This window comes from Cervus canadensis, chromosome 9, assembly GCF_019320065.1.
Source record: "Cervus canadensis isolate Bull #8, Minnesota chromosome 9, ASM1932006v1, whole genome shotgun sequence".
Taxonomy (NCBI): domain Eukaryota; kingdom Metazoa; phylum Chordata; class Mammalia; order Artiodactyla; family Cervidae; genus Cervus; species Cervus canadensis.
In genome coordinates, this window is record NC_057394.1 from 18,202,636 (window position 1) to 18,227,472 (window position 24,837).

The 24,837-nt window shown below is 38.0% G+C and overlaps 1 protein-coding gene across 1 annotated transcript in view; it reads right to left on the bottom strand.

The window, feature by feature from the left end:
* The window catches only part of LOC122447588 (ATP-binding cassette sub-family C member 4-like), a 337,265-nt gene that overhangs the window by 30,767 nt on the left and 281,661 nt on the right, over positions 1-24,837 (bottom strand). Inside the window, exons 27-30 of the mRNA XM_043478283.1 lie at positions 20,343-20,432; positions 10,361-10,533; positions 9,663-9,768; positions 4,434-4,568 (exon numbers count right to left, since the gene is read on the bottom strand). Of these exons, the coding sequence (XP_043334218.1) occupies positions 4,434-4,568; positions 9,663-9,768; positions 10,361-10,533; positions 20,343-20,432 (504 nt within the window). The remainder of the gene's footprint in view (positions 1-4,433; positions 4,569-9,662; positions 9,769-10,360; positions 10,534-20,342; positions 20,433-24,837) is intronic.

A 24,837-nucleotide genomic window follows, 5' to 3' on the forward strand; every position in this document is an offset into this window, starting at 1 on the left:
CAAAGAGGACACAAACAGATGGAGAAACATACCATGCTCATGGATTGGAAGAATCAATATTGTCAAAATGGCTATTCTACCCAAAGCAATCTATAGATTCAATGCAATCCCTTTCAAGCTACCAACGGTATTTTTCACAGAAGTAGAACAAATAATTTCACAATTTGTATGGAAATGCAAAAAACCTTGAATAGCCAAAGTAATCTTGAGAAAGAAGAATGGAACTGGAGGAATCAACCTGCCTGACTTCAGACTCTACTACAAAGCCACAGTCATCAAGACAGTATGGTACTGGCACAAAGACAGAAATATAGATCAATGGAACAGAATAGAAAGCCCAGAGATAAATCCACGAACTTATGGACACCTTATCTTTGACAAAGGAGGCAAGGATGCACAATGGAAAAAAGACAACCTCTTTAACAAGTGGTGCTGGGAAAGCTGGTCAACCACGTGTAAAAGAATGAAACTAGAACACTTTCTAACACCATACACAAAAAGAAACTCAAAATGGATTAAAGATCTAAATGTAAGACCAGAAACTATAAAACTCCTAGAGGAGAACATAGGCAAAACACTCTCCGACATAAATCACAGCAAGATCCTCTATGACCCACCTCCCAGAATATTGGAAATAAAAGCAAAACTAAACAAATGGGACCTAATGAAACTTAAAAGCTTTTGCACTACAAAGGAAACTATAAGTAAGGTGAAAAGACAGCCCTCAGATTGGGAGAAAATAATAGCAAACGAAGAAACAGACAAAGGATTAATCTCAAAAATATACAAGCAACTCTTGAAGCTCAATTCCAGAAAAATAAATGACCCAATCAAAAAATGGGCCAAAGAACTAAACAGACATTTCTCCAAAGAAGACATACAGATGGCTAACAAACACATGAAAAGATGCTCAACATCACTCATTATCAGAGAAATGCAAATCAAAACCACAATGAGGTACCATTACACGCCAGTCAGGATGGCTGCTATCCAAAAGTCTACAAGCAATAAATGCTGGAGAGGGTGTGGAGAAAAGGGAACCCTCTTACACTGTTGGTGGGAATGCAAACTAGTACAGCCGTTTTATGGAGAAACAGTGTGGAGATTTCTTAAAAAACTGGAAATAGAACTGCCATATGACCCAGCAATCCCACTTCTGGGCATACACACTGAGGAAACCAGATCTGAAAGAGACACGTGCACCCCAATGTTCATCGCAGCACTGTTTATAATAGCCAGGACATGGAAGCAACCTAGATGCCCATCAGCAGATGAATGGATAAGGAAGCTGTGGTACATATACACCATGGAATATTACTCAGCCGTTAAAAAGAATTCATTTGAATCAGTTCTAATGAGATGGATGAAACTGGAGCCCATTATACAGAGTGAAGTAAGCCAGAAAGATAAAGAACATTACAGCATACTAACACATATATATGGAATTTAGAAAGATGGTAATGACAACCCTATATGCAAGACAGAAAAAGAAACACAGAAGTACAGAACAGACTTTTGAACTCTGTGGGAGAAGGTGAGGGTGGGATGTTGCGAAAGAACAGCATGTATATTTTCTATGGTGAAACAGGTCATCCAGGTGGGATGCATGAGACAAGTGCTCGAACCTGGTGCACTGGGAAGACCCAGAGGAATCGAGTGGAGAGGGAGGTGGGAGGGGGGATCGGGATGGGGAATACGTGTAAATCTATTGCTGATTCATGTCAATGTATGACAAAACCCACTGAAAAAATAAATTAATTAATTAAAAAAAAAAAGAAAGCTGTGGTACATATACACAATGGAATATTACTCAGCCATTAAAAAGAATACATTTGAATCAGTTCTAACGAGGTGGATGAAACTGGAGCCTATTATACAGGGTGAATCAAGCCAGAAAGAGAAACACCAATACAGTATACTAATGCATATATATGGAAATTAGAAGATGGTAATGATAACCCTGTATGCTAGACAAGAAGAGAGACACAGATGTATTGAACAGTCTTTTGGACTCTGTGGGAGAGGGCGAGGGCAGGATGATATGGGAGAATGGCATTGAAACATGTAAATTTTCATATGTGAAACGAATTGCCAGCCCAGGTTTGATGCATGATACAGGATGCTCGGGGCTGGTGCACTGGGATGACCCAGAGGGATGGGATGGGGAGGGAGTTGGGAGTGGGCTTCAGGATGGGGAACACATGTACAACTATGGCGGATTCAAGTCAATGTATGGCAAAACAAATACAATGTTGTAAAGTAAAATAAATAAATAATTTTTTTTAAAGGCTCAATTCTTTGGTGCTCAGCTTTCATTGTAGTCCAACTCTCGCATCCATACATGACTACTGGAAAAACCATGCTTTGACTAGATAGATCTTGGTCAGCAAAGTCATGTCTCTGCCTTTTAATTTGCTGTCTAGGTTTGTCATAGATTTTCTTCCAAGGAGTAAGCGTCTTTTAATTTCATGGCTGCAGTCACCATCTGCAGTGATTTTGTAGCCCAAGAAAATAAAGTCTCTCACTGTTTCCATTGTTTCCTCATCTATTTGTCATGAAGTGATGGGACTGGATACCATGATCTTAGTTTTATGAATTTGAGTTTTAAGCCAGCTTTTTCACTCTCCTCTTTCACTTTCATCAAGATGCTCTTTAGTTCTTCTTTGCTTTCTTCTATAAGGGTGGTGTCATCTGCGTGTCTGAGGTTATTGATATTTCTCCTAGCAATCTTGATTCTAGCTTGTGCTTCTTCCAGCCCAGCATTTCACATGATGTTCTCTTCATATAAGTTAAATAAGCAGAGTGACAATATAGAACCTTGACATACTTCTTTCTCAGTTTGGAACCAGTCTGCTGTTTCTTGCCCAGTTCTAACTGTTGCTTCCTGACCTGCATACCGATTTCCCAGGAGGTAAGTAAGGTGGTCTGGTATTCCCATCTCTTGAAGAATTTTCCACAGTATATCTAACAGAAATACTGTGAGATACTTGGAATATGTTTTTAAGAGATATTTAAAATATTACACAAGTAAATTTATTCTTTACAAGTGAAAAATCTGGGAAATGTGAAGTATAAAGTATGAAGAAGTAAAAATGCACCTATAATTTAATGATCAGAGATTTAGTTTCAATGGGGAAGCCTCACCACACACAGTTAGAAGCCTCATCCCACCTCAAGCCATGCCTCTCAAGGGGCAAGAGTACCAGACCATCATTCCCTCCCTCCATCCTTCCATCAACCCCACTCTCACCTTGTTCCAGAAAGAATTACAGGCAGCGGCATGACAATGACTAAGTTCCTTAAACCAGACCTCAGTGCAGGCATTCTTGCCATTTCTGCTTGTTCCTCTTGTCTTAACCACAGAAACCCAAGGCCATGAAGTCAGCAAAGCAAAAAATATCAAAAAAGGAACATTTTGACTGGGACCAGGGGATCAAAATGACCAGGGATAACATCATGGAAATAGCTATCCTAAGAAAAAATCAACTATATGTGACAGCCATCATATAGGCACCCTAAAACTTTTCTTTAAATACATCTTGCTATCTCGTAGAAGGCAGGATGATAGTTCTTAAAAAATTAGTCTGCTATCCTACTCATTTGCTAGCAAATTAACAAATTTCTTTCCTTTATTCTTTGAAACTTGTCTTCATTATTCTCATTCAGCATTGGAAACAAGACCAAATTTTTCATTACAAAACCACATGACCGGAATTTTCCTCACTGAGCGCCTTCCTCACACCACACACAGTGCTTAGTGCCTCCCACACCTCGTCTCTGAGAAAGTGCTCTGTGACCTTCAGCACCACTCAGACTACAGTGTGAAGGTGTTGTGAGCTTTGATTTGTCCTGATGACAACTTCATTTTCCGTAAGCTAGAGAAAGCATGGGGGGCAAATGCACCTAATTCTAAACAACAAAGAATTAGAGAGAAAGTGACAGGATCAGGTAGGAGTTTTATTTACAGATCAGAACACAGAAGAGACCTACACCTTTCCCTGGAAGATTTTCCTAGAATCAAAACACTCCAAATTTTTTCCCTTACTCTCAAATTTCCTGGATATTCTTTGACAGAACTTGTATCACAAATGTGCTGAGCACCGATCAGAATGAATGTGAAAGGTCTGTAAAATGGGCGTTCTGTGCTCTGTGAGAACCTGAACCCAGAGTCCAAATGTGTGCCAAGTCCAATCCAAAATCTCTCTCAGGTGCACATGCATGCACACATCCTGACCCCATCCCCACTGCTTCTGCAGAGTCCCAGCAGACCTGTCTTCCACCTGCAACATGTTAAGATCCATTCATGAAGCTTTGTCTCTGGAGGCTTATGATTGAAAAGGACACAGAGAGCTTGTTACTGGACCCCTGCTACCAAATTGTAAGGAGTGAACTGGGGAGATAAATTTTAATTACAACTCCCACAGTGGGCTCACCTGCTTTGCTGATTCAGTGAGGGCAGCAGCCTCAGCCTTGCCCAGTTGTTGCACCATCTTGTAAAACAGGCTGTCTCTATTTTGCAGCAAAACATATGGCTCACCATATTCTTCCAGTCTTCCTGAATCCAAAACCTGTTAAGCAGCAGAAAGAAACCTGCTAGTACACAATGTTTCACAGTAACTTCTTATAACTCCAACAATATTTCAGAAAGGGGCAGGACAGGGAGAATACAGAGAGTCTATTTGGGTGGTAAGACTGGCTGGTATTTAAATAGTTTGATTACCCTAGTTTACCAGTATATCAAGCCCTAACCCAATGTTTTACTATTATACTGTTATAGCAATAGAAGAAAATCAAAGCTTTAGACTATGATTACAGGCACTTAGCAATCTATATCATTTATATTCTGCCAAAGGCATTTGGGGTTGTTACAATTAGTTAGTAATTTTAGCTTTCAGACTGTGAGATTTGAAGGTTGTTTATACAGACATTCAGAGTTGAGAAATTTCTTAATTCACGACAATCAAACTCAATTTATCTAAAAAGTACACTGGTATCATACAAGTCAGACAACAGTGACCTGACAGCAAATTAACTGTCAAGTTGGTTTAAAAACACTGAGCAAAACTTGGGGGAAAAAGTAAATGCTTCCAGATTATGTCATCTCTTTGGGGATGAATCCCTTGTCAGTGAGGTTAAAGTGCTTCTTAAAGTTGGTTTTGGTTGTAGTTTATTATCCTGAGAGTGAAAGCCTGACAAAAAAGAGTTGCTACATAAGCAGCTTTAGTATAATCGCTCTGCACTGAAGAATATCTAGAAATCCAATTTTCTCTTTGAGTAAGACTAAAGAAGCAATTTTTCCAGTAGTCATGTATGCATGTGAAAGTTGGACTATAAAGAAAGCTGAGCACTGAAGAATTGATGCTTTTGAACTGTGATGTTGGAGAAGACTCTTGAGATTCCCTTGGACTGCAAGGAAATCCAACAAGTCCATCCTAAAGGAGATCAGCCCTGGGTGTTCATTGGAAGGACTGATGTTGAAGCTGAAACTCCAATACTTTGGCCATCTGATGTGAATAGCTGACTCATTTGAAAAGACCCTGATGCTGGGAAAGATTGAGGGCAGGAGGAGAAGGGGACGACAGAGGATGAGATGGTTGGATGGCATCACCGACTCAATGGACGTGAGTTGGGTAAATTCCAGGAGTTTGTGATGGACAAGGAGGCCTGGCGTGCTGTGGTTCATGGGGTTGCAAAAAGTTGGACACGACTGAGCGACTGAACTGAGCTGAAGACTTTGTACTAGCTTTATATATAAATAAAACAAATATGCCCATAAGCATAAATATTTCCCCTACTTTCTACTGCAATTTTTATTACACTCAGGCTCAAATTATTTACTGTGTATCTCTTATATATTCACACAAAAATAAAACAAATCTGATTTAGTTTTCAGGATTAATAAAGAGTTAAGTAACACATAGGCAAAACACATTTGACGAACACAAGAAAATTTTTCATTAATTTCTGAATTATTCAGCAAATATTTATTACACATTTAATTGCATTCCTGTCACTATGCTAGATGCTGTGGAAGAGCCAAACACAAGTAAGTCACAGGCCCTGCCTTCAGGGAGCCTGTACTGAGAAGAGAGAGAGAAGGAAATCCTCAAATGTCTACAATGCAAGAGAAAAAAAACCACACACACACACAAAGGAGTTCAGTAACAGAAAAGGTGACTTCTGTCAGAGGTTCTGAGTATGAGCTTCAAGGAGGAGATCAGGCAATGAACTGGGCCTTGAAGAATGGATAGACATGAACATGCAGAAGTGGGGGTGGGTGGGTGGACCATGGTCTTTCCAGACACAGGGAATAACCTAGGTCAAGAGGGCTGGAGGTGAGACTGGCATCTCCTTAAGTGCAGGGTATGCAATCTCCCTTGTTTGGTGTTGCAGCTCAGGCCCCTGGCATTGCACATGACAGGTAACTGGCACTTAATACATGCTCATTGGAAGTTAAATGAAGAAGAAACTAAATTCAGGGCATGAATGAGTGACCACCCAATGGTGTAATCTGTCAAGACTATAGGATGAGATCAAGGGGTTTAGAGAATGAGTCCAGCTGGCATGGGGAATAGCTAAGGATTAGGGATGTGGACCTGGAGGACCACATGGCCCAGATTGATGACTGTGGACAAAAGTGAGAGTGAGAGGGGAAATGAGGGAGAGACAAAGCAGGGTTGAGGACTGAAACTCATTTACATCAAATATTGGAATAAAAGAAAGAAAAAGAGCAGTCAGAGAGGAGGGAGAGTCGAAAGGAGCAAGAGTTTAGTGTAGTTCAGACTCATGTCAGGCCATAAGAGCTGAGATGGGACACAGACTGAAAAATGCCAGGAACAGAATTTTACCAACTTAGCCTTTACATTTACTGCTTTGATCAAAGATTCTAGATTTTCAGAACAAATTGACATAAACAACTATAAATTTCTTTCTTGTATACAGAAAAAATAGATATAGTTTTAACTTTTTATTTTAAAACCCTTTAATCTTGGTATATACCTGGACATTACATCTCCACTCTTCCTGTAACTCAAGTTGAATTATAAACTATTATAAATTATAAACTATAAACACACATTCAATTTGGTGTGATAATAATCCCTCAACTCTACAACACAATGAATACCAACCTCAAATTGCTTGTCACTCTCTAGTAGGTTTAGGAAAAATACATTATATTATCTGAGTCAATTACATAAGTGCAATAAAGATGTGTTTATCTGGCTTGTGTATCTGCTGATATTCCAGCTAGTTGTCCTAGGCATAAAACTTAAATGGACCCAATGCAAGATAATTTAATTCATTTTCATTGGCAGGATGCCTTCAATGACAATGGGGTGACTGCAGGGAGAGGTGGAGGGCAAGGAAAGGGTGAAAGAAAAACCTCAGAAAGGGCTTGAAACAGGTAAAGTTTACAGCATCATTCACTTACTGTGGAAGCAGGATGCTTTGGGGAACAGTATGGAAATACAATGCTGAGAGAGAAGAATTAACAAAGTGACAGGTAAAGAGTAGAAGGAAAAGGTTACTTTTCCAATTAGCATTCAAGAATACAAAATGAGTGACTAAAGATGCTCTATGCTAAACAACATCTCTGGATTCTAAGAGTCACTGTCCTACAACCTTCGATTGTCACCCGGTCCCTCACAAACTCTGCAGAAGAAGCCTGCTTCCTACTGAGATGTTCTTGTCCTTTGACCAGCTGCACTGCTTGGAGCCTAGAGCATCCCTTTGGTTGGCAATCCCCTACTCCTGTCATCTGCCTCCGCAGAGCTCACTTCTGTGCATGTTCAGCTCGAAGGAGTGAGGCTACAGGCACTGCCTCAGTGCTGACAGTCTGGTATCTATTCAGTGTCCCCACTGGTGATCCCACCTGAAAATGCATGGGGAGTAGAGTGGGAGGTGACTTTCTAGAAACTGTCCAAGAAGTCAAAAGTTCCATTATATCATTGGACATAAGGAATTTGAGGTATTACTGACCATTTATTCCTGATTATTACCTGTTTAGTATGGACCATCAAAATCACTGGTTAACTCCATCAGCCACCTCTTATGCATTGTGCAGGCCTTCTTTATCTATTTACTTCATCACTAATCAGCATCAATTGTATACTCTGGAGTCTTGTGATGACTAGTATCTATACAGTGGGTGAAATAAGCTCCTTGACCCAGACTAGGTTAGCCTGAAAATACTTCGCTTTCTTTTGGGCTTATTTGCTGCCAAAGGTTTTTCCTTTGAGGGATGATTTCCTTGTCATTTAATAAACCACAACCTAAAATCTATTGAAACTCAGCAAGCAACAGAGGGGAAGAACAAAGAGAGAGAGAGTTAATAGAAAGAAAAAGAGAGAAAATGAAGGGAGGAAGAAATGGAGGAGATAAAGCTAAGGAAGGAAATATTAAATTACTAAGGAAGAAAGAGCCAATCAAACCTGAAAGAAAGACACTAGACAGACATCCAGAGACCAAAGTTTGGAGCTTTCTGTGTCTGCAATGCCTGGATACATTGTATAAGAGACTTGCTAATAAAAGAGAGAGAGAAAGACTTGCTAGTTGTTCATCTACAGTCATTCAGTCTCCATCTGCCTTTCTTTCCACACTTTCATCTGTGATGCAGAAGTTGTCTCTGCAAATCACACTTCAGAGGCTCTTTGGCCTGCTGGCCCTTTGTGAGGTTCTGCCAGTAGGGAGCACTGGAGAGAAGAGGAAGGTGGGAAGCAGAGCAAATGGTCTCCCTGCTTTCTGCTACTTCTGCACCATAACCTCAGCTTCTATTAGCACATGGAGAACTAGCCTCATCATGCACACTCACAAATATGACCAAGAGCTAGACAATGACCTCCCCTTGGAGGTCTCAGCACTGCCTCATAAGGCTTCTTCTCTGAGTCCTTAGGTCTGGAGATCTGTCCTAGGACATAGTCATTGCTTCCTAAAATTATTACCCCAGTGATTCATTTTTCCAGTCCTCCAATTCTTATGTAACAAATTTTCTTTATTAAATCCTTTCTGCTTAAATACTTTTTCTCATTAGGCCTTTTCTCCTCAATGACTCCACTTTGACAGCACATATTGTGAATGTCCCAACAACTGGGAAATTCTGCAAATTCACCTAACAACTGCCTGGCAGTCTAATGAAATGCTGTTTTTATTAGGGGAATACAAAAATGCTGAAAGAACTGTGACACAGTAAAAATGACTTTGTTGCACCACTCTGAAATCTGAAGTCTTATTGTGAGTTTGGAATATTTTCATGGTTGGATACCTTAAAAAAACAGCAATTCATGGCTGATTCATGTCAGTGTATGGCAAAAACCACTACAATATTATAAAGTAATTAGCCTTCAACTAATAAAAATAAATGAAAAAAAATAAGGAAAAAAAACAGCAATTCAAATAAACTTTTAAATGGAAGTAGTAAATTACTGAATGTATTATTTAATAGCACATTCTGAAACTATACTTAAGTACTTGAGTTATTGTCAAGGATGAGAGGAAAAGATAAGAATTGATTAATTAATTAATTAGAAGTTTTAATCAAGTTTTACAAGGAAGAATACAGTTAAAAATTGAAGGTGTATTGGGAATACATGTAGATCCATGAAAATATTATAAAAAAAAAAAAATTGAAGGTAAATGGAAACAATGGAATCCCACAGCCTTACCATTATCCTGGCACTGTCAATAATGGTGCTCAACCTGTGTGCAATGGTTAGCACAGTACACTGTGCAAATTTCTCACGGATCTTTTTTTGTATTAACTCATCAGTGCTGGAATCAAAGAATTGCATTTAGTTAAGTAAAGACAGGAAAAGCAGACTTAAGACTTAAAAATATCACATGATGTTTTTATGTTTTTAAAAATAAATACTTAAAACATAATCCTGTTCTTGAAAAACTAAGTATAAAAAGTCTTTGTTGTTGTTGTTTAGTTGCTAAGTTGTGTCTGACTCTTTTGCAACCTCATGGACTATAGCCTGCCAGGCTCTTCTGTCCATGAGATTTCCCAGGCAAGAATACTGGAGTGGGTTGCCATTTCCTGCTCCAGGAAATCTTCCCAATCCAAGGGAAAGTCTACTCGGAAACTCACTATTTTTCATAAAACAATGGAAAGTTGTCTTCCCATCAAATTGCTTGAAACTATCAGGAGCTGGATTTACAAATCTAGCTCTCTCAGGATGCCTCATAACAACATTAATACCACGTTTTGGTTTCTTCCTCTGTTTTCTAGAATTAATGTTATCAGGAGATGTCTTTGGCAGCAAATAGAGCACATAAAAAACATTTCTCAACATCACTAAATATTTCCTATTTACCATATTTAAAATTCAGATTCCAAGTTTCATGAATCTCAGCTCCATACCTTGGATCCACATGTGCTGTGGCTTCATCAATAATCAATATCTGGTTTTTCCTGAGAATAGCCCTGGCAAGGCACACCAGTTGTTTTTGCCCAACACTTAAGTTTGATCCAGATTCTACTAATTCAGTATCCATTTTATCAGGAAGCTCTTCGATGATTTCTTTAAGTTGTACCTGTGCATATAGAAAGAAGAATGACATTTTCTTAAACAAACAACTACTGAAGTAGACAAGCCTCTTAGACATTAGAGCTTTGATGTCCTCAAGACTTCTTATATATCTTACAAGTACAGCCAGGTGATGGGGAGAGCTCTTTCCAAAGAGTGTTCACTGAGGAAGATGGTGGAGTCAACTCAGGATAAAAAGGTCTCAGTGTCCCGCACACCTACTTAAGGATTAGTTAAGAAAGTCTCTCAAAAAACTGAGCTATTTCTCTCAGTACGATTTGAATAGAAAAGTTAAAAGGACCCTATGGATGAGTCAAATTTCCCAAAAATAATTTTGCAAAGGAATTACTACACTGAAGTAAAATTAAAACATTTTAATTTTGTAGGATTGTAGGAAGTATGTTTCTCTAAATATATAAACTTATCAGCACTTCACCATTTTGAAAGGTCCAAATGTCTAAAAAACAATAAATTCAAACAATGGCAAATTGTACCTCATAGATCAGTAAAACCAGAACTATTTTGGTGATGATTCTTTCTCATGTTTAATTTCATAATTGTGAACAAGTCAAGTGCATTTTCTTCAATGTTATAATTTTGAAAAGTTTTTTTCTTGAACTGTAATTTATTTACTATATTATTTTAGCTTTAGGTATACAGCAAAGTGAATCAGTTTATATATATATATATATATATATGAATATATATATATATATATACATATGTGTGTGTGTGTGTATTTTTTTTCCCTTCTGGTTATTTTCCACTGTAACTTACTATCAGTCAGTTCAGTTTAGTTGCTCAGTCCTGTCTGACTCTTTGCCACCCCATAGACCACAGTGCACCAGGCTTCCATCATCAGTGTCAATCACCAACTCCTGGAGCCTGCTCAAACTCATGTCCATCAAGTCAGTGATGCCATCCAGCCATCTCATCCTCTGTCATCTCCTTCTCCTCCTGCCTTCAATCTTCCCCAGCATCAGGGTTTTTTCAAATGAGTCAGCTCTTCATATCATGTGGCCAAAGTACTGTAGTTTCAGATTCAGCATCAGTCCTTCCAATGAATATCCAGGACTGATTTCCTTTAGGATGGACTGGTTTGATCTCCTTGCAGTCCAAGGGACTCTCAAGAGTCTTCTCCAACACCACAGTACAAAAACATCAATTCTTCAGGGCTCAGCTTTCTTTATGGTCCAACTCTCACATCCATACATGACTGCTGGAAAAACCATAGCTTTGACTAGACAGATCTTTGTGAGCAAAGTAATGTCTCTGCTTTTTAATATGCTGTATAGGTTGGTCATAGCTTTTCTTCCAAGGAGCAAGTGTCTTTTAATTTCATGGCTGCAGTCACCATCTAAAGTGATTTTGGAGCCCAAGAAATAGTCTCTCACTGTTTCCATTGTTTCCACATCTATTTGTCATGAAGTGATGGGACCAGATTCCATGATCTTTGTTTTTTGCATGTTGAGTTTTAAGCCAGCTTTTCCACTCTCCTTTTTCACTTTCATCAAGAGGTGCTTTAGTTCTTCTTTGCTTTCTGCCATAAGGGTGGTGTCATGTGCATATCTGAGGTTCTTGATATTTCTCCTGGCAATCTTGATTCCAGCTTGTGCTTCATCCAGCCCAGCATCTCACATGATGTACTCTGCATATAAGTGAATTAGCAGGGTGACAATATATAACCTTGACATACTCCTTTCCCAATTTGGAACCAGTCCATTGTTCCATGTCTGGATCTAACTGTTCCTTCTTGACCTGAATACAGATTTCTCAGGAGGCAGGTTGGGTGGTCTGGTATTCCCATCTCTTTAAGAATTTTCCACAGTTTGTTGTGATCCACACAATCAAAGGCTCTGACATAGTCAATAAGGCAGAGGTAGACATTTTTCTGCAACTCTCTTGCTTTTTCAATGAGCCTATAGATGTTGGCAATTTGATCTCCAGTTTCTCTGCCTTTTTAAATCCAGCTTGAACATCTGGAAGTTCACAGTTCACTTACTGTTGAAGCCTGGCTTGAAGAATTTTGAGCATTACTTTGCTAGTGTGTAAGATGAGTGCAACTGTGCAGTAGTTTGGACATTCTTTGGCATTGCCTTTCTTTGGGATTTGAATGAAAACTGACCTTTTCCAGTCCTGTGGCCACTACTGAGTTTTCCGAATTTGTTGGCATATTGAGTGCAGCAGTTTCACAGCATCATCTTTTGGGATTTGAAATAGCTCAACTGGAATTCCATCACCTCCACTACCTTTGTTCATAGTGATGCTTCCTAAGGCCCACTTGACTTCGCACTCCAGGATGTCTGGCTGTAGGTGAGGGCTCACATCATCTTGGTTATCTGGGTCATTAAGATCTTCTTTGTATAGTTCTTCTGTGTATTCTTGCCACCTTTCCTTAATATCTTCTACTTCTGTTAGGTCCATACCATTTCTGTCCTTTATTGTGCCCATCTTTGATGAAATGGTCCCTTTGTATCTCTAATTTTCTTGAAGAGATCTCTAGTCTTTCCCATTCTATTGTTTTCCTTTATTTCTTTTCATTTTTCACTTAGGAAGGCTTCCTTATCTCTCCTTGTTATTCTTTGGAACTCTTCATTCAGACGAGTATATATTTCCTTTTCTCCTTTGCCTTTCACGTCTCTTCTTTTCTCAGCTATTTGTAAGGCCTCCTGAGGCAACAGTTTTGCCTTTTTGCATTTCTTTTTATTGGGGGTGGTTTTGATTACTGCCTCCTGTACAAATGCCATGAACCTCCATCCATAGTTCTTCAGGCACTTTATCAGATCTAATCCCTTACTGTAAGGTACTCTAGTTCCCTGTGCTATACAGTAAATCCTTGTTGCTTCTCTATTTTATGTATAGTAGTTTGTATCTGTGAATTTCATACTCCTGATTGATCCCTCTCTTTCCCCTTTGATAACCATAAGTTTATTTTCTATGTCTGTGAGTCTGTTTCTTTTTATATATACATTAATTTGCTTTATTTTTTAGAATCCACATATAAGTAATAACATATAATATTTATCTTTCTCTGACTTCACTTAGGATGATTTTCAAGGTCTATCCATGTTGCTGCAAATAGCAATATTTCATTCCTTTTTATGTCTGTATAGCACAATATACATACATATACACATATAAAATATATATATGTGTGTGTGTGTGTGTGTGTGTATGTTGCCACATCTTCTTAAACCAATTGTCTGTTGACAGAAACTTGAGTTCCTTCTATATCTTGGCTATTGAAAATAGTGCAGCAATGAACCCTGGGGTGCATGTTCTTTTCCAATTAGTATTTCCATTTTTCCCAGATATATACCCAGGAGTATAATTGCTGGATCATATGGTAGCTCTATTTTTAGCTTTTTTAGGAACCTCCATACTGTTTTCCACATACCAATTTACATTCCCACCAACAGTGTGTTAGGGATTTCCCAAGTGGCTCAATGGTAAAAAAAATATCCAGCTGCCAATGCAGGAGATGAAAAAAATGTGGGTTTGATCCCTAGGTCAGGAAGATCCTCTGGAGAAGGAAATGACAACCCACTCCAGTATTCCTGCCTGGAAAATCCTGTGGACAAAGGAGTTTGGCAGGCTACAGTTCATAGGGTTGCCAAGAGTCGAACATGACTGAACATACACACACACAGCAGTGTGTTGGAATTCCTTTTTTCCCATATCTTCTCTAGCATTTGTTATTTGTAGACTTTTTGATGATAGCCATTCTGACTAGTATGAGTTTGTACCTCATTGTGGTTTTGATTTGCATTTCTTTAATAATTAATAATGCTGAGCATCTTTTCATATGTCTGTTGGCCATCTGTATGTCTTCTCTGAAGAATTTCATAAATGTTTTTCAGTGAAAACTCAGGATAAACAGACCACAACACAAGAAGTTACTTCCCCCAGACTATGGGTATAGGTGGTATTTGTATTAATCTATCCTCATATAATCAAAATTGTAAGATTAAAAAAATCAACTTTTTAACTGCCAAAGATAATCTGAAACTATATTGAGTTGTTTTGTTTTGGAGAAATATTATAGATTAACAACAAAATTCAGACTGTGCTTGAAATTAAAGAACAGAGAGTAAATACACTTCAAATTAAAAGATTAAAGATTGATGAGTGATGGCCAATTAGCAGGTACACAGAATTACAAAGGCAAATTACAAAACACCAGGGTGAGTGGGCAGTGTTTTCATGGTATCCTAAATGCTGGAGTACTTCCATGAATGTTATCCTGAATTGTGTTCCTTATGAAAGTCTAATCCATAGAAATGGGAATTCTGAGTAAGGATTAAATATGGTATTAGTATTTAGTGATGGCATGAAAGATATGCAAAATCTGAAGGATAAGATGTGGATTATGAGGCAAGTGGCTGCAATGAAAATTATAAAATGGAAGTCAGCTTAATCACCCCCATCCCCGCCACCTCGTTATAAGGAAGAGGCCTTACTGAATATTCTATGAAACATATTCCACAAATCTAAATTCAAGTGATGGGACTGATCAAGAGTATAACACTGGCAAGACTGTCTCACTTTTCCTTCTGAGGTGACTTTGGTAATCCTTGTAAATGCATCATGACTATGAAAAATAACCTCAAACCTACTGGTGACTCAGGTGATATCTCATCACTAATCTGTTTTTTTACTTTCCTTCAAGTTGTCTACATATGCCTGACAAGGAATAAGCTGTTGTGAGGTCAAAATTTTTCCAGAACACATGGTTTTCTGAGACTCTAACTTCATTTATGGATCAGGGACGGTTATGACAATGCTATAAATATGAAGACCTTTTGTAGTGTAATCATATAATCAAGTTATAATTATTTGAATGGAAAAAAGACAAAAGAGACAGTAGACAATAACTAGGAGTTACAACTGCAGAGTCTGAAAACATATTAGATAATAGTGTAATGCAGTGAAGTGAAGTGAAAGTCGCTCAGTCATATTCAACTCTTTGAGACCCCATGGAATTCTCCAGGCCAGAATACTGGAGTTACCCACTTCTCCAGGGGATCTTCCCAACTCAGGGATCAAACCCAGGTCTCCTGCATTGCAGGTGGGTTCTTTACCAGCTGAGCCACAAGGGAAGCCCAAGAATACTGGAGTGGGTAGCCTATCCCTTCTCCAGTGAATCTTCCAGACCTAGGAATCCAACTGGGGTCTCCTGCATTACAGGCAGATTCTTTACCAACTGAGCTATCAGGGAAGCCCAATAGTGTAATATTACTATTAAATTTATTGAGTGAGATATTAGTATAATGTTATGTAGGAGAATGTTCTTGTTTTTAAAAAGTGTATGTTTACGCATTTAGGATGAGTTGCAACTTTAAAAAAAATTTCTGCAACTTACTTTCAAACAGTTCAGCAAAATATAGATGATAGAAGAGAGAAAACAAATACAGAAAAAATATCAATAACGGGTGAATTTTGGTAAAGTTATATATGTGTTCATCATACCATTCCTTTCATGTTTCTGTGATTTGAAAGTTTTAAAACAGAAAATTGGGACCTTGAACCTAGACAGCCTAGGCATAAGTCCTGCCTGGTCTGCCAAGTGGGCAATTTCCTGAGCTTAATCTATCTTAGCTTCCTAAACTCTAAATAAGACTATAATATTGTAATGGAGTGTCTTCCTCCTAACATTGTTAGAGTATAGTGTGAGTCAGTATGTGTAGAATCTACAACAGAGGTTGATATGAAGAGATCAACAGATATTGCCTGTTGTTAATAATGCTGTCAGCTATCCTCTCTTCATGTTCTACTTTATTCTTCTCCCTGCATGTTTCAATACTGAGATTTTATTACACACATTGGTGGTTTGCTTTTTACCTTCTTTATAAGAAGATAAACTCCAAAAGGATAGAGGCTTTGTCTCTTCTTGCAATTGTGATAGCCCCAGAACCTGCAATACTGCCTATCCAAAAAACTCTCAATATACATTTGTTGGAAGTATGAATGAAGCGACAAGTGCATCTTATCTTGTGACATAATCTGTTTCTATAAGATAGGAAATAAATCCATAGATAATTTTATATAATACTATTTTCTCATTAAATATTATTGTAAAAGAAATATATTCCTTATAACAACAATTAACTGGCCCCAAGATATCATAATATCTAACTTTAAACTATGGAAACCTTTTTTTTTAAGTTGGTAATTTAAGAAAAACAGAGAAAATAACACCATTTGAAATTACATATCTTGTATAGAATAGTTCAGATCATTTTTGAGCTTGGGAAAATAATAAGCTATAGTGAAACTGAAAATAAAAAGCTGAACTTATAAGACACCTCAGTTCTATCATCATGAAAGTGAAAGTGAAGTCGCTCAGTCCTGTCAGACTCTTTGCGACCCTGTGGACTGTAGCCCACCAGGCTTCTCCGTCCATGAGATTCTCCAGGCAAGAATACTGGAATGGGTTGCCAGTTCCTTCTCCAGGGGATCTTCCCGACCCAGGGATCGAACCCAGGTCTCCCGCATTGCAGGCAGACGCTTTAACCTCTGAGCCACCAGGGAAGCCCTCTATCATCATAAACACTTTCAAATAACCTACTAAATATACCATCTTTCTCAACCAGGTGCCAATGTCCCTCACAGAAGGTTAACACAGATGTAAGATGGTTTCCACATTTTGTGAAACCTCCTTACTTTTCAAAATGAAAGGCTGGTGTGGGCTGGAAAGAGACAGTGAAATGCAATCAACAAATGGGGAAGAGCTATTACCAGAGCAGAGCCAGCAGTAAATGAAGTAAAGGGGGAGCTTGTTCACCTAAATACAAGGCCCTGGGAAATGGGCTTGTGACCTGTCGCCATAGCAAGGACTGAACCACGTGCACAGGTTGCTGATGCCCAGATTTCTGTATCTTGGCTTCCTGTGCGATGAGACATACGTGTATTTTAACAGAGATGCTATCAACGGTTCACATAACTGAATGTTTTCTGCACAGTTTTGACATGACATACTATATTCTCAATTGTAAACTCCTGGATCAAAGCTGTTTGTTTGTTTGTTTGTTTTCATTTATTTTTATTAGTTGGAGGCTAATTACTTTACAATATTGTAGTGGGTTTTGTCATACATTGACATGAATCAGCCATGGAGTTACATGTATTCCCCATCTCGATCCCCCCTCCCACCTCCCTCTCCACCCGATTCCTCTGGGTCTTCCCAGTGCACCAGGTCCGAGCACTTGTCTCATGCATCCAACCTGGGCTGGTGATCTGTTTCACTATAGACAATATACATGTTTTGATGCTGTTCTCTCAAAACATCCCACCCTCGCCTTCTCCCACAGAGTCCAAAAGTCTGTTCTGTACATCTGTGTCTCTTTTTCTGTTTTGCATATGGAGCCCATTATACAGAGTGTTTGGTTTTTTAAGTGGGAGCAACACACTGCTGATTCATTTTCAGAGTATTATCTACTGTGCTCTTTCAACCTTTGAATGATAAAGTGCTTCATCTTTAAGCACTACTCGATATATTTGTAGAGCTGCTGTTGTTTTTTTAGGTGCTCTAATTGGCACTAACTTCTAATGAACACTCTTCAGTTTACGGTAAGTTGGCTATTTTTCAGAAAATGAAAAACATACTTTTAACATATTTTGAAAAATAACCAATATGAGAGGGACAGCATCCATAGGGCTATCTCCCTTATGGATGTCCATCTCTGACAAAAGAGAATGAGGAGGCAGAAATAGAGGACTTTAAAAAAATTTAAAAAGCATCTTTTCCTTTTAGTTAAAGTTCTTAAAGAGTAAAATGAGTGCCCTCTTACGCCCAGGTCAACTCTATTAGTTTTGATTGACAATTTCACTTTGCTTTATTTATAAACCAGTGACTGGGGTTTCTAATCCACCTAAAAACTGACCTCATTGCTTTGACTGAGAAATCATCCTATCATGGTGTTCCTCTAGGAATTACTTCTTTATGAGATTTATATGTTTTTCAGTGAAGATTGGTAAACAATATATACAAAGGACATAAAGAAATAATTCCCAAAGGAACACAATGATGGGATGATTTCTCACTTTAAGATTTATCACTAAAGTAATAGGGTTAATTTCAGAAGCAATACATGGAAACCACACTCTTCACTTTGTGACATAAACTCATATTTATTTATATTTATGGAAAGTTCCAAATGTAGTCTGAATAAATGTAGATATTTAGAATTGAGAGGCTACTAAATTTTATTTTAACTGTAGCTCCTTCAGGCGAATTAACAAGTTAGGGCCAAGTTCTAAGAGAGTTTTTAATCAGGATTTGTCTCCAACTAACATTTCTTTTCTGTCCATGGAATAATGTTTTCTAAAATTTTAAAGTAATTTTTCATTCTGAGAGTCTCTGAAGAGAGATCTCAAGCTCAGAAATAAATAGGAAAATACCAGGGCTTCCAGTTTAAAATGTGTCCCAATTTCACCAGTAAATGCATCCTATGACCTCGAAAGCAGTGTATCATCCTACCTTTATTTACACTCAGTGGTTTACAGCTCTCTCCACCTCTTCTCCTCTAGAATTTCACTGTAGAAAGACTTACAAACTTAAATGAAATCAGAGGCCCACTGTTTTCCAAGCAGGAAAAAGTGAGGTAACCAGCCTGATTTAGGAAAATAAAATTCCCACAATTGCTGGAAAGCAGGGTGGATGTGTAAAGACTCAGTGCTGACAACCTTCAGAAACCAGAATTACTTGCAAGAAATTGTCTGACCTCCAAATCTGCCGACTCATAGTCAAAGGCCCTCTATGAATTACACTTCTCAGTGCTATCCCTGGAAGAGTGATACCAAAAGATAAAAACACTGATTCAAAACAACAATGTGAGCAATTGCTTTCTGGTATTTTTGACCAAAAAAAAAAAAAAAAATTTAAGAAATAAGATACAATTCTCTAAAATGAGAGCAAGTAAATATTCAGTGCCTATTTGTGCAACACATACTTTTTCAAGGCAAAATACCTGGCTAGGTATTTTCTATGAGAGCCTAGAAGTCTGCCTATTATTTCGAAGTCTAGGTAGAGTTTCTGCCATCACTACCTTAGAATCAATTTGCAAAACTAGGGAAAATGCACAAAAAAATTAATATTAAAATTAAAAAAAAAAAAAAACAAGAGCATCTTAACAGTCAAAATCCTTTTCATGCAAGACTGAGGATGTTCAAAGTAGTGGGCCAAAGAGAAACATAACACAAATAACAGAAAATCCTCTAGAAATGAACTTAGTACAAAGACTCAGATAAAGCTCCAGAGTTCTGTTACCAGCATATGCTCTGCAGCATTGAACGATGCAACTTCTAATAAATAATTATCACTTTTCAAATGTAAAATATACCTTTAATAAACTCTTTCTTATGAAATTTCACACCATGTTACTGGCATGATCTCATTTATCGTTCTGTTAATAATGAAAAACAACTGATATCTCCACATAGTAGATACTTCCTAAGATCAAAGGAATAAAATGAATGTTGCAAATTAAGGTGATTAATTCACTAGGTCACTAGTAGAATTTGGACACATAATTCTACCTTCTAGTTTAGTGTTCTACTAAGGGCAAAAAGGTAATATATCTAGTTGCTTTGGGTTCTAGGGAAAAAGATAAAATGGAAACATGATGTGTTATACTGTTGTTTTTCATATTCACTCATTTCATCATACGTACATTTTAAGTACATCCATGCCACCAATGTTCTCCTAGGAGGTAAATGAAGTCAATTAAATTGCTAAGCTCACTTAATTACCTACAATGCTATTAAATGTACATGCACAGTAGATATTGATGCTGTTTATCATATTTAATAAATTACCTCTTCTAAGACATTCCAGAGTTCCTCATCTGTATGCTTGTTAAAGGGATCCAGATTTATCCTCATTGTTCCAGTGAATACAATAGGGTCCTAAATACAACAAAATAGGGAATGTTATTATTGCAGTCTCTTTTCACTTAATTCCAATTTTTAGAGAACAGATTTAAAATACAAAAAAATAAAAAAGTTTATCACAATCATTAATAATAAGGTTGCAAATCAGTTCAGTTCAGTTCAATCACTCAGTCATGTCCAATTCTTTTGACCCCATGGATTGCAGCACACCAGGCTTCCCTGTCCTTCATCAATTCCTGTAGCTTGCTCAAACTCATGTCCATCAAGTCAGTGATGCCATCCAACTATCTCATCCTCTGTTGTCCCCTTCTCTTCCCACCTTCAATCTTTCCCAGCATCAGGGTCTTTTCAAATGAGTCAGTTCTTCACATCAGGTGGCCAAAGTATTGGAGTTTCAGCCTCAGCATCAGTCCTTCCAATGATTACTCAGGACTGATTTCCTTTAGGATGGACTGGGTGGATCTCCTTGCAGTCCAAGGGACTCTCAAGAGTCTTCTTCAACACCACAGTTCAAAAGCATAATTTCTTTTGTGTTCAGCTTTCTTTATATTCCAACTTTCGCATCCATACATAACTACTGGAAAAATCATAGCTTTGACGAAACGGACCTTTCTCGGCAAAGTCATGTCTCTGCTTTTAAATATGCTGTCTAGGTTGGTCATAGCTTTCTTCCAAGGAGTGAGTGTCTTTTAATTTCATGGCTGCAGTCACCATCTGCAGTGATTTTGGAGCCCCCAAAAATAAAGTCTCTCACTGTTTCCATTGTTTCCCCACCTATTTTGCCATGAAGTGATAGGATCGGATGCCATGATCTTAGCTTTCTGAATGTTGAGTTTTAAGCCAGCTTTTTCACTCTTTCACTTTCATCAAGAGGCGCATTAGTTCTTCTTTGCTTTCTGCCATAAGGGTGGTGTCATCTTAACATCTGAGGTTACTGATATTTCTCCCAGCAATCTTGATTGCAGCTTGTGCTTCTTCCAGCCCAGCATTTTGCATAATGTACTCTGCATATAAGTTAAATAAGCAGGGTGACAATATATAACCTTGACATACTCCTTTCCTGATTTGGAACCAATCTGTTGTTCTATGTCCAGTTCTAACTGTTGCTTCTTGACCTGCATACAGATTTCTCAGGAAGCAGGTAAGGTGGTCTGGTATTCCCATTTCTTTAAGAATTATCCAGAGTTTATTGTGATCCACACAATGAAAGGCTTTGGCATAGTCAATAAAGCAGAAGTAGATGTTTTCTGGAACTCTCTTGCTTTTTCAATGATCCAACAGATATTGGCAATTTGATCTCTGGTTCCTCTGCCTTTTCTAAATCCAGCTTGAACATCTAAAAGTTCACAGTTCACTTACTGTCGAAGCCTGGCTTGGAGAATTTTGAGCATTACTTTGCTAGCATGTGAGATCAGTGCAATTGTGTGGTAGTATGAACATTCTTTGGCATTGCCTTTCTTTGGGATTTGAATGAAAACTGACCTTTTCCAGTCCTGTGGCCACTACTGAGTTTTCTGAATTCGTTGGCATATTGAGTGCAGCACCTTAAGAGCATCATCTTTTAGGATTTGAAATAGCTCAGCTGAAATTCCATCCATCACCTCCACTAGCTTCATTCATAGTGATGCTTCCTAAGGTCCACTGAACTTCACATTCCACTGTTTTCCTCTATTTCTTTGCACTGATCACTGAAGAAGGCTTTCTTATCTCTCCCTGCTGAGACTGAGCAACTAAAACTAAAAGTTAAATTTAATCATTTCCCATTGCAATAAGGGTACCCACTTACATCTTTACTGCCAGTTTAAAAGGTTATATTGGGAGATTATGCATTTTCATTTAGCTGTAGTAGATGAAAGAACATAGTTTCATAAATAAGTGTATTTCCCTTTGTTTGACATGCTAAATATATATTTCAAAATCAGTAAAATTTTCATCAAATCTTGTCAAATAAAATGAATTATCTATTAAAACATGAATTGTAGAACTGACTGTTAAAGTGCTCACAGTAGACACATATGCAAGGGCAGATAAGGATCAAAGTAATAACAACAGATGTTATTATTGAAATGGCAACCCACTCCAGTATTCTACCTGGAGAATCCCATGGATGGAGGAGCCTGGTAGGCTACAGTCCACAGGGTCGCAAAGAGTCAGAAACAACTGAGCAACTTCACTTTTCACTTTCACCCACCTCTAAGCAATGAAGTAAATAAACTTATCTTATAAATAAGCATTATAAAGATGTGTACAGGCAGAACACTTCAGTGTAGAGATTTACAGTAGAACATAAAAACTTTTTATAAATATACACTAAGTTTATTGGCCTAAGTATATTCTTTCTGAAGGTACACAATTAAATCTCATTTAATAAGAATTAGACAGAGTTAGAGGAGCCTGGTGTGCTACAGTCCATGAGGTCACAAAGTGTTGGGCATAACAACGAACAACAACAATAAGAGTTAGCTGGCACAGCAGAGTCAGGAAAACAAATGCTTTTAGTCAATATAGAATTTTAAATGAAGTACTAGCTTCAAACCTGTTTCTCATCATGGTATAAAGTTGAAACTTTTAAAATGTAACCCTTCATACCATATTTAGTAGTAATTTTTCTCTTGTTACTACTGTAAGTTCATATTAGACATGTGACACAAAAATGGCCACTCTGAATCAGAGCATTTAGTGTAGCAAATTGATAATCCCTCAACACAACTGCAAGCCTGAAAACCTCAGTCTTACTGGCCCTTTTCATACGCTCCTGGAAGATAAGACTCTCATTATCTTACTGGTCAATTTTTTTTTTTTTAATTTTTTATTAGTTGGAGGCTAATTACTTCACAACATTTCAGTGGGTTTTGTCATACATTGATATGAATCAGCCATAGATTTACACGTATTCCCCATCCCGATCCCCCCTCCCACCTCCCTCTCCACCCGATTCCTCTGGGTCTTCCCAGTGCACCAGGCCCGAGCACTTGTCTCATGTATCCCACCTGGGCTGGTGATCTGTTTCACCATAGATAGTATACATGCTGTTCTTTTGAAACATCCCACCCTCACCTTCTCCCACAGAGTTCAAAAGTCTGTTCTGTATTTCTGTGTCTCTTTTTCCGTTTTGCATATAGGGTTATCATTACCATCTTTCTAAATTCCATATATATGTGTTAGTATGCTGTAATGTTCTTTATCTTTCTGGCTTACTTCACTCTGTATAATGGGCTCTAGTTTCATCCATCTCATTAGAACTGATTCAAATGAATTCTTTTTAATGGCTGAGTAATATTCCATGGTGTATATGTACCACAGCTTCCTTATCCATTCATCTGCTGATGGGCATCTAGGTTGCTTCCATGTCCTGGCTATTATAAACAGTGCTGCGATGAACATTGGGGTGCACGTGTCTCTTTCAGATCTGGTTTCCTCAGTGTGTATGCCCAGAAGTGGGATTGCTGGGTCATATGGCAGTTCTATTTCCAGTTTTTTAAGAAATCTCCACACTGTTTTCCATAGCGGCTGTACTAGTTTGCATTCCCACCAACAGTGTAAGAGGGTTCCCTTTTCTCCACACCCTCTCCAGCATTTATTGCTTGTAGACTTTTGGATAGCAGCCATCCTGACTGGCGTGTAATGGTACCTCATTGTGGTTTTGATTTGCATTTCTCTAATAATGAGTGATGTTGAGCATCTTTTCATGTGTTTGTTAGCCATCTGTATGTCTTCTTTGGAGAAATGTCTGTTTAGTTCTTTGGCCCATTTTTTGATTGGGTCATTTATTTTTCTGGAATTGAGCTGCAGGAGTTGCTTGTATATTTTTGAGATAAATCCTTTGTCTGTTTCTTCATTTGCTATTATTTTCTCCCAATCTGAGGGCTGTCTTTTCACCTTGCTTATAGTTTCCTTTGTAGTGCAAAAGCTTTTAAGTTTCATTAGGTCCCATTTGTTTAGTTTTGCTTTTATTTCCAATATTCTGGGAGGTGGGTCATAGAGGATCTTGCTGTGATTTATGTCAGAGAGTGTTTTGCCTATGTTCTCCTCTAGGAGTTTTATAGTTTCTGGTCTTACATTTAGATCTTTAATCCATTTTGACTTTATTTTTGTGTATGGTGTTAGAAAGTGTTCTAGTTTCATTCTTTTACAAGTGGTTGACCAGTTTTCCCAGCACCACTTGTTAAAGAGGTTGTCTTTTTTCCATTGTATATCCTTGCCTCCTTTGTCAAAGATAAGGTTTATCTTACAAAGAAGCCCTGCCCACTAACCTGATGCTTAAAACAGTCTGGGACCCAGACAAAAATCATACAAGTGGTTACAAATGGGACAGATACAGAACAACAGTTTTAATGATTTCAGTCCCAAACCAGGAAACTTGCCCTCCACTAATGTTTATGAAGCGTAACTATAGCTGCTGCTTCCTTGAGTCCTAAAA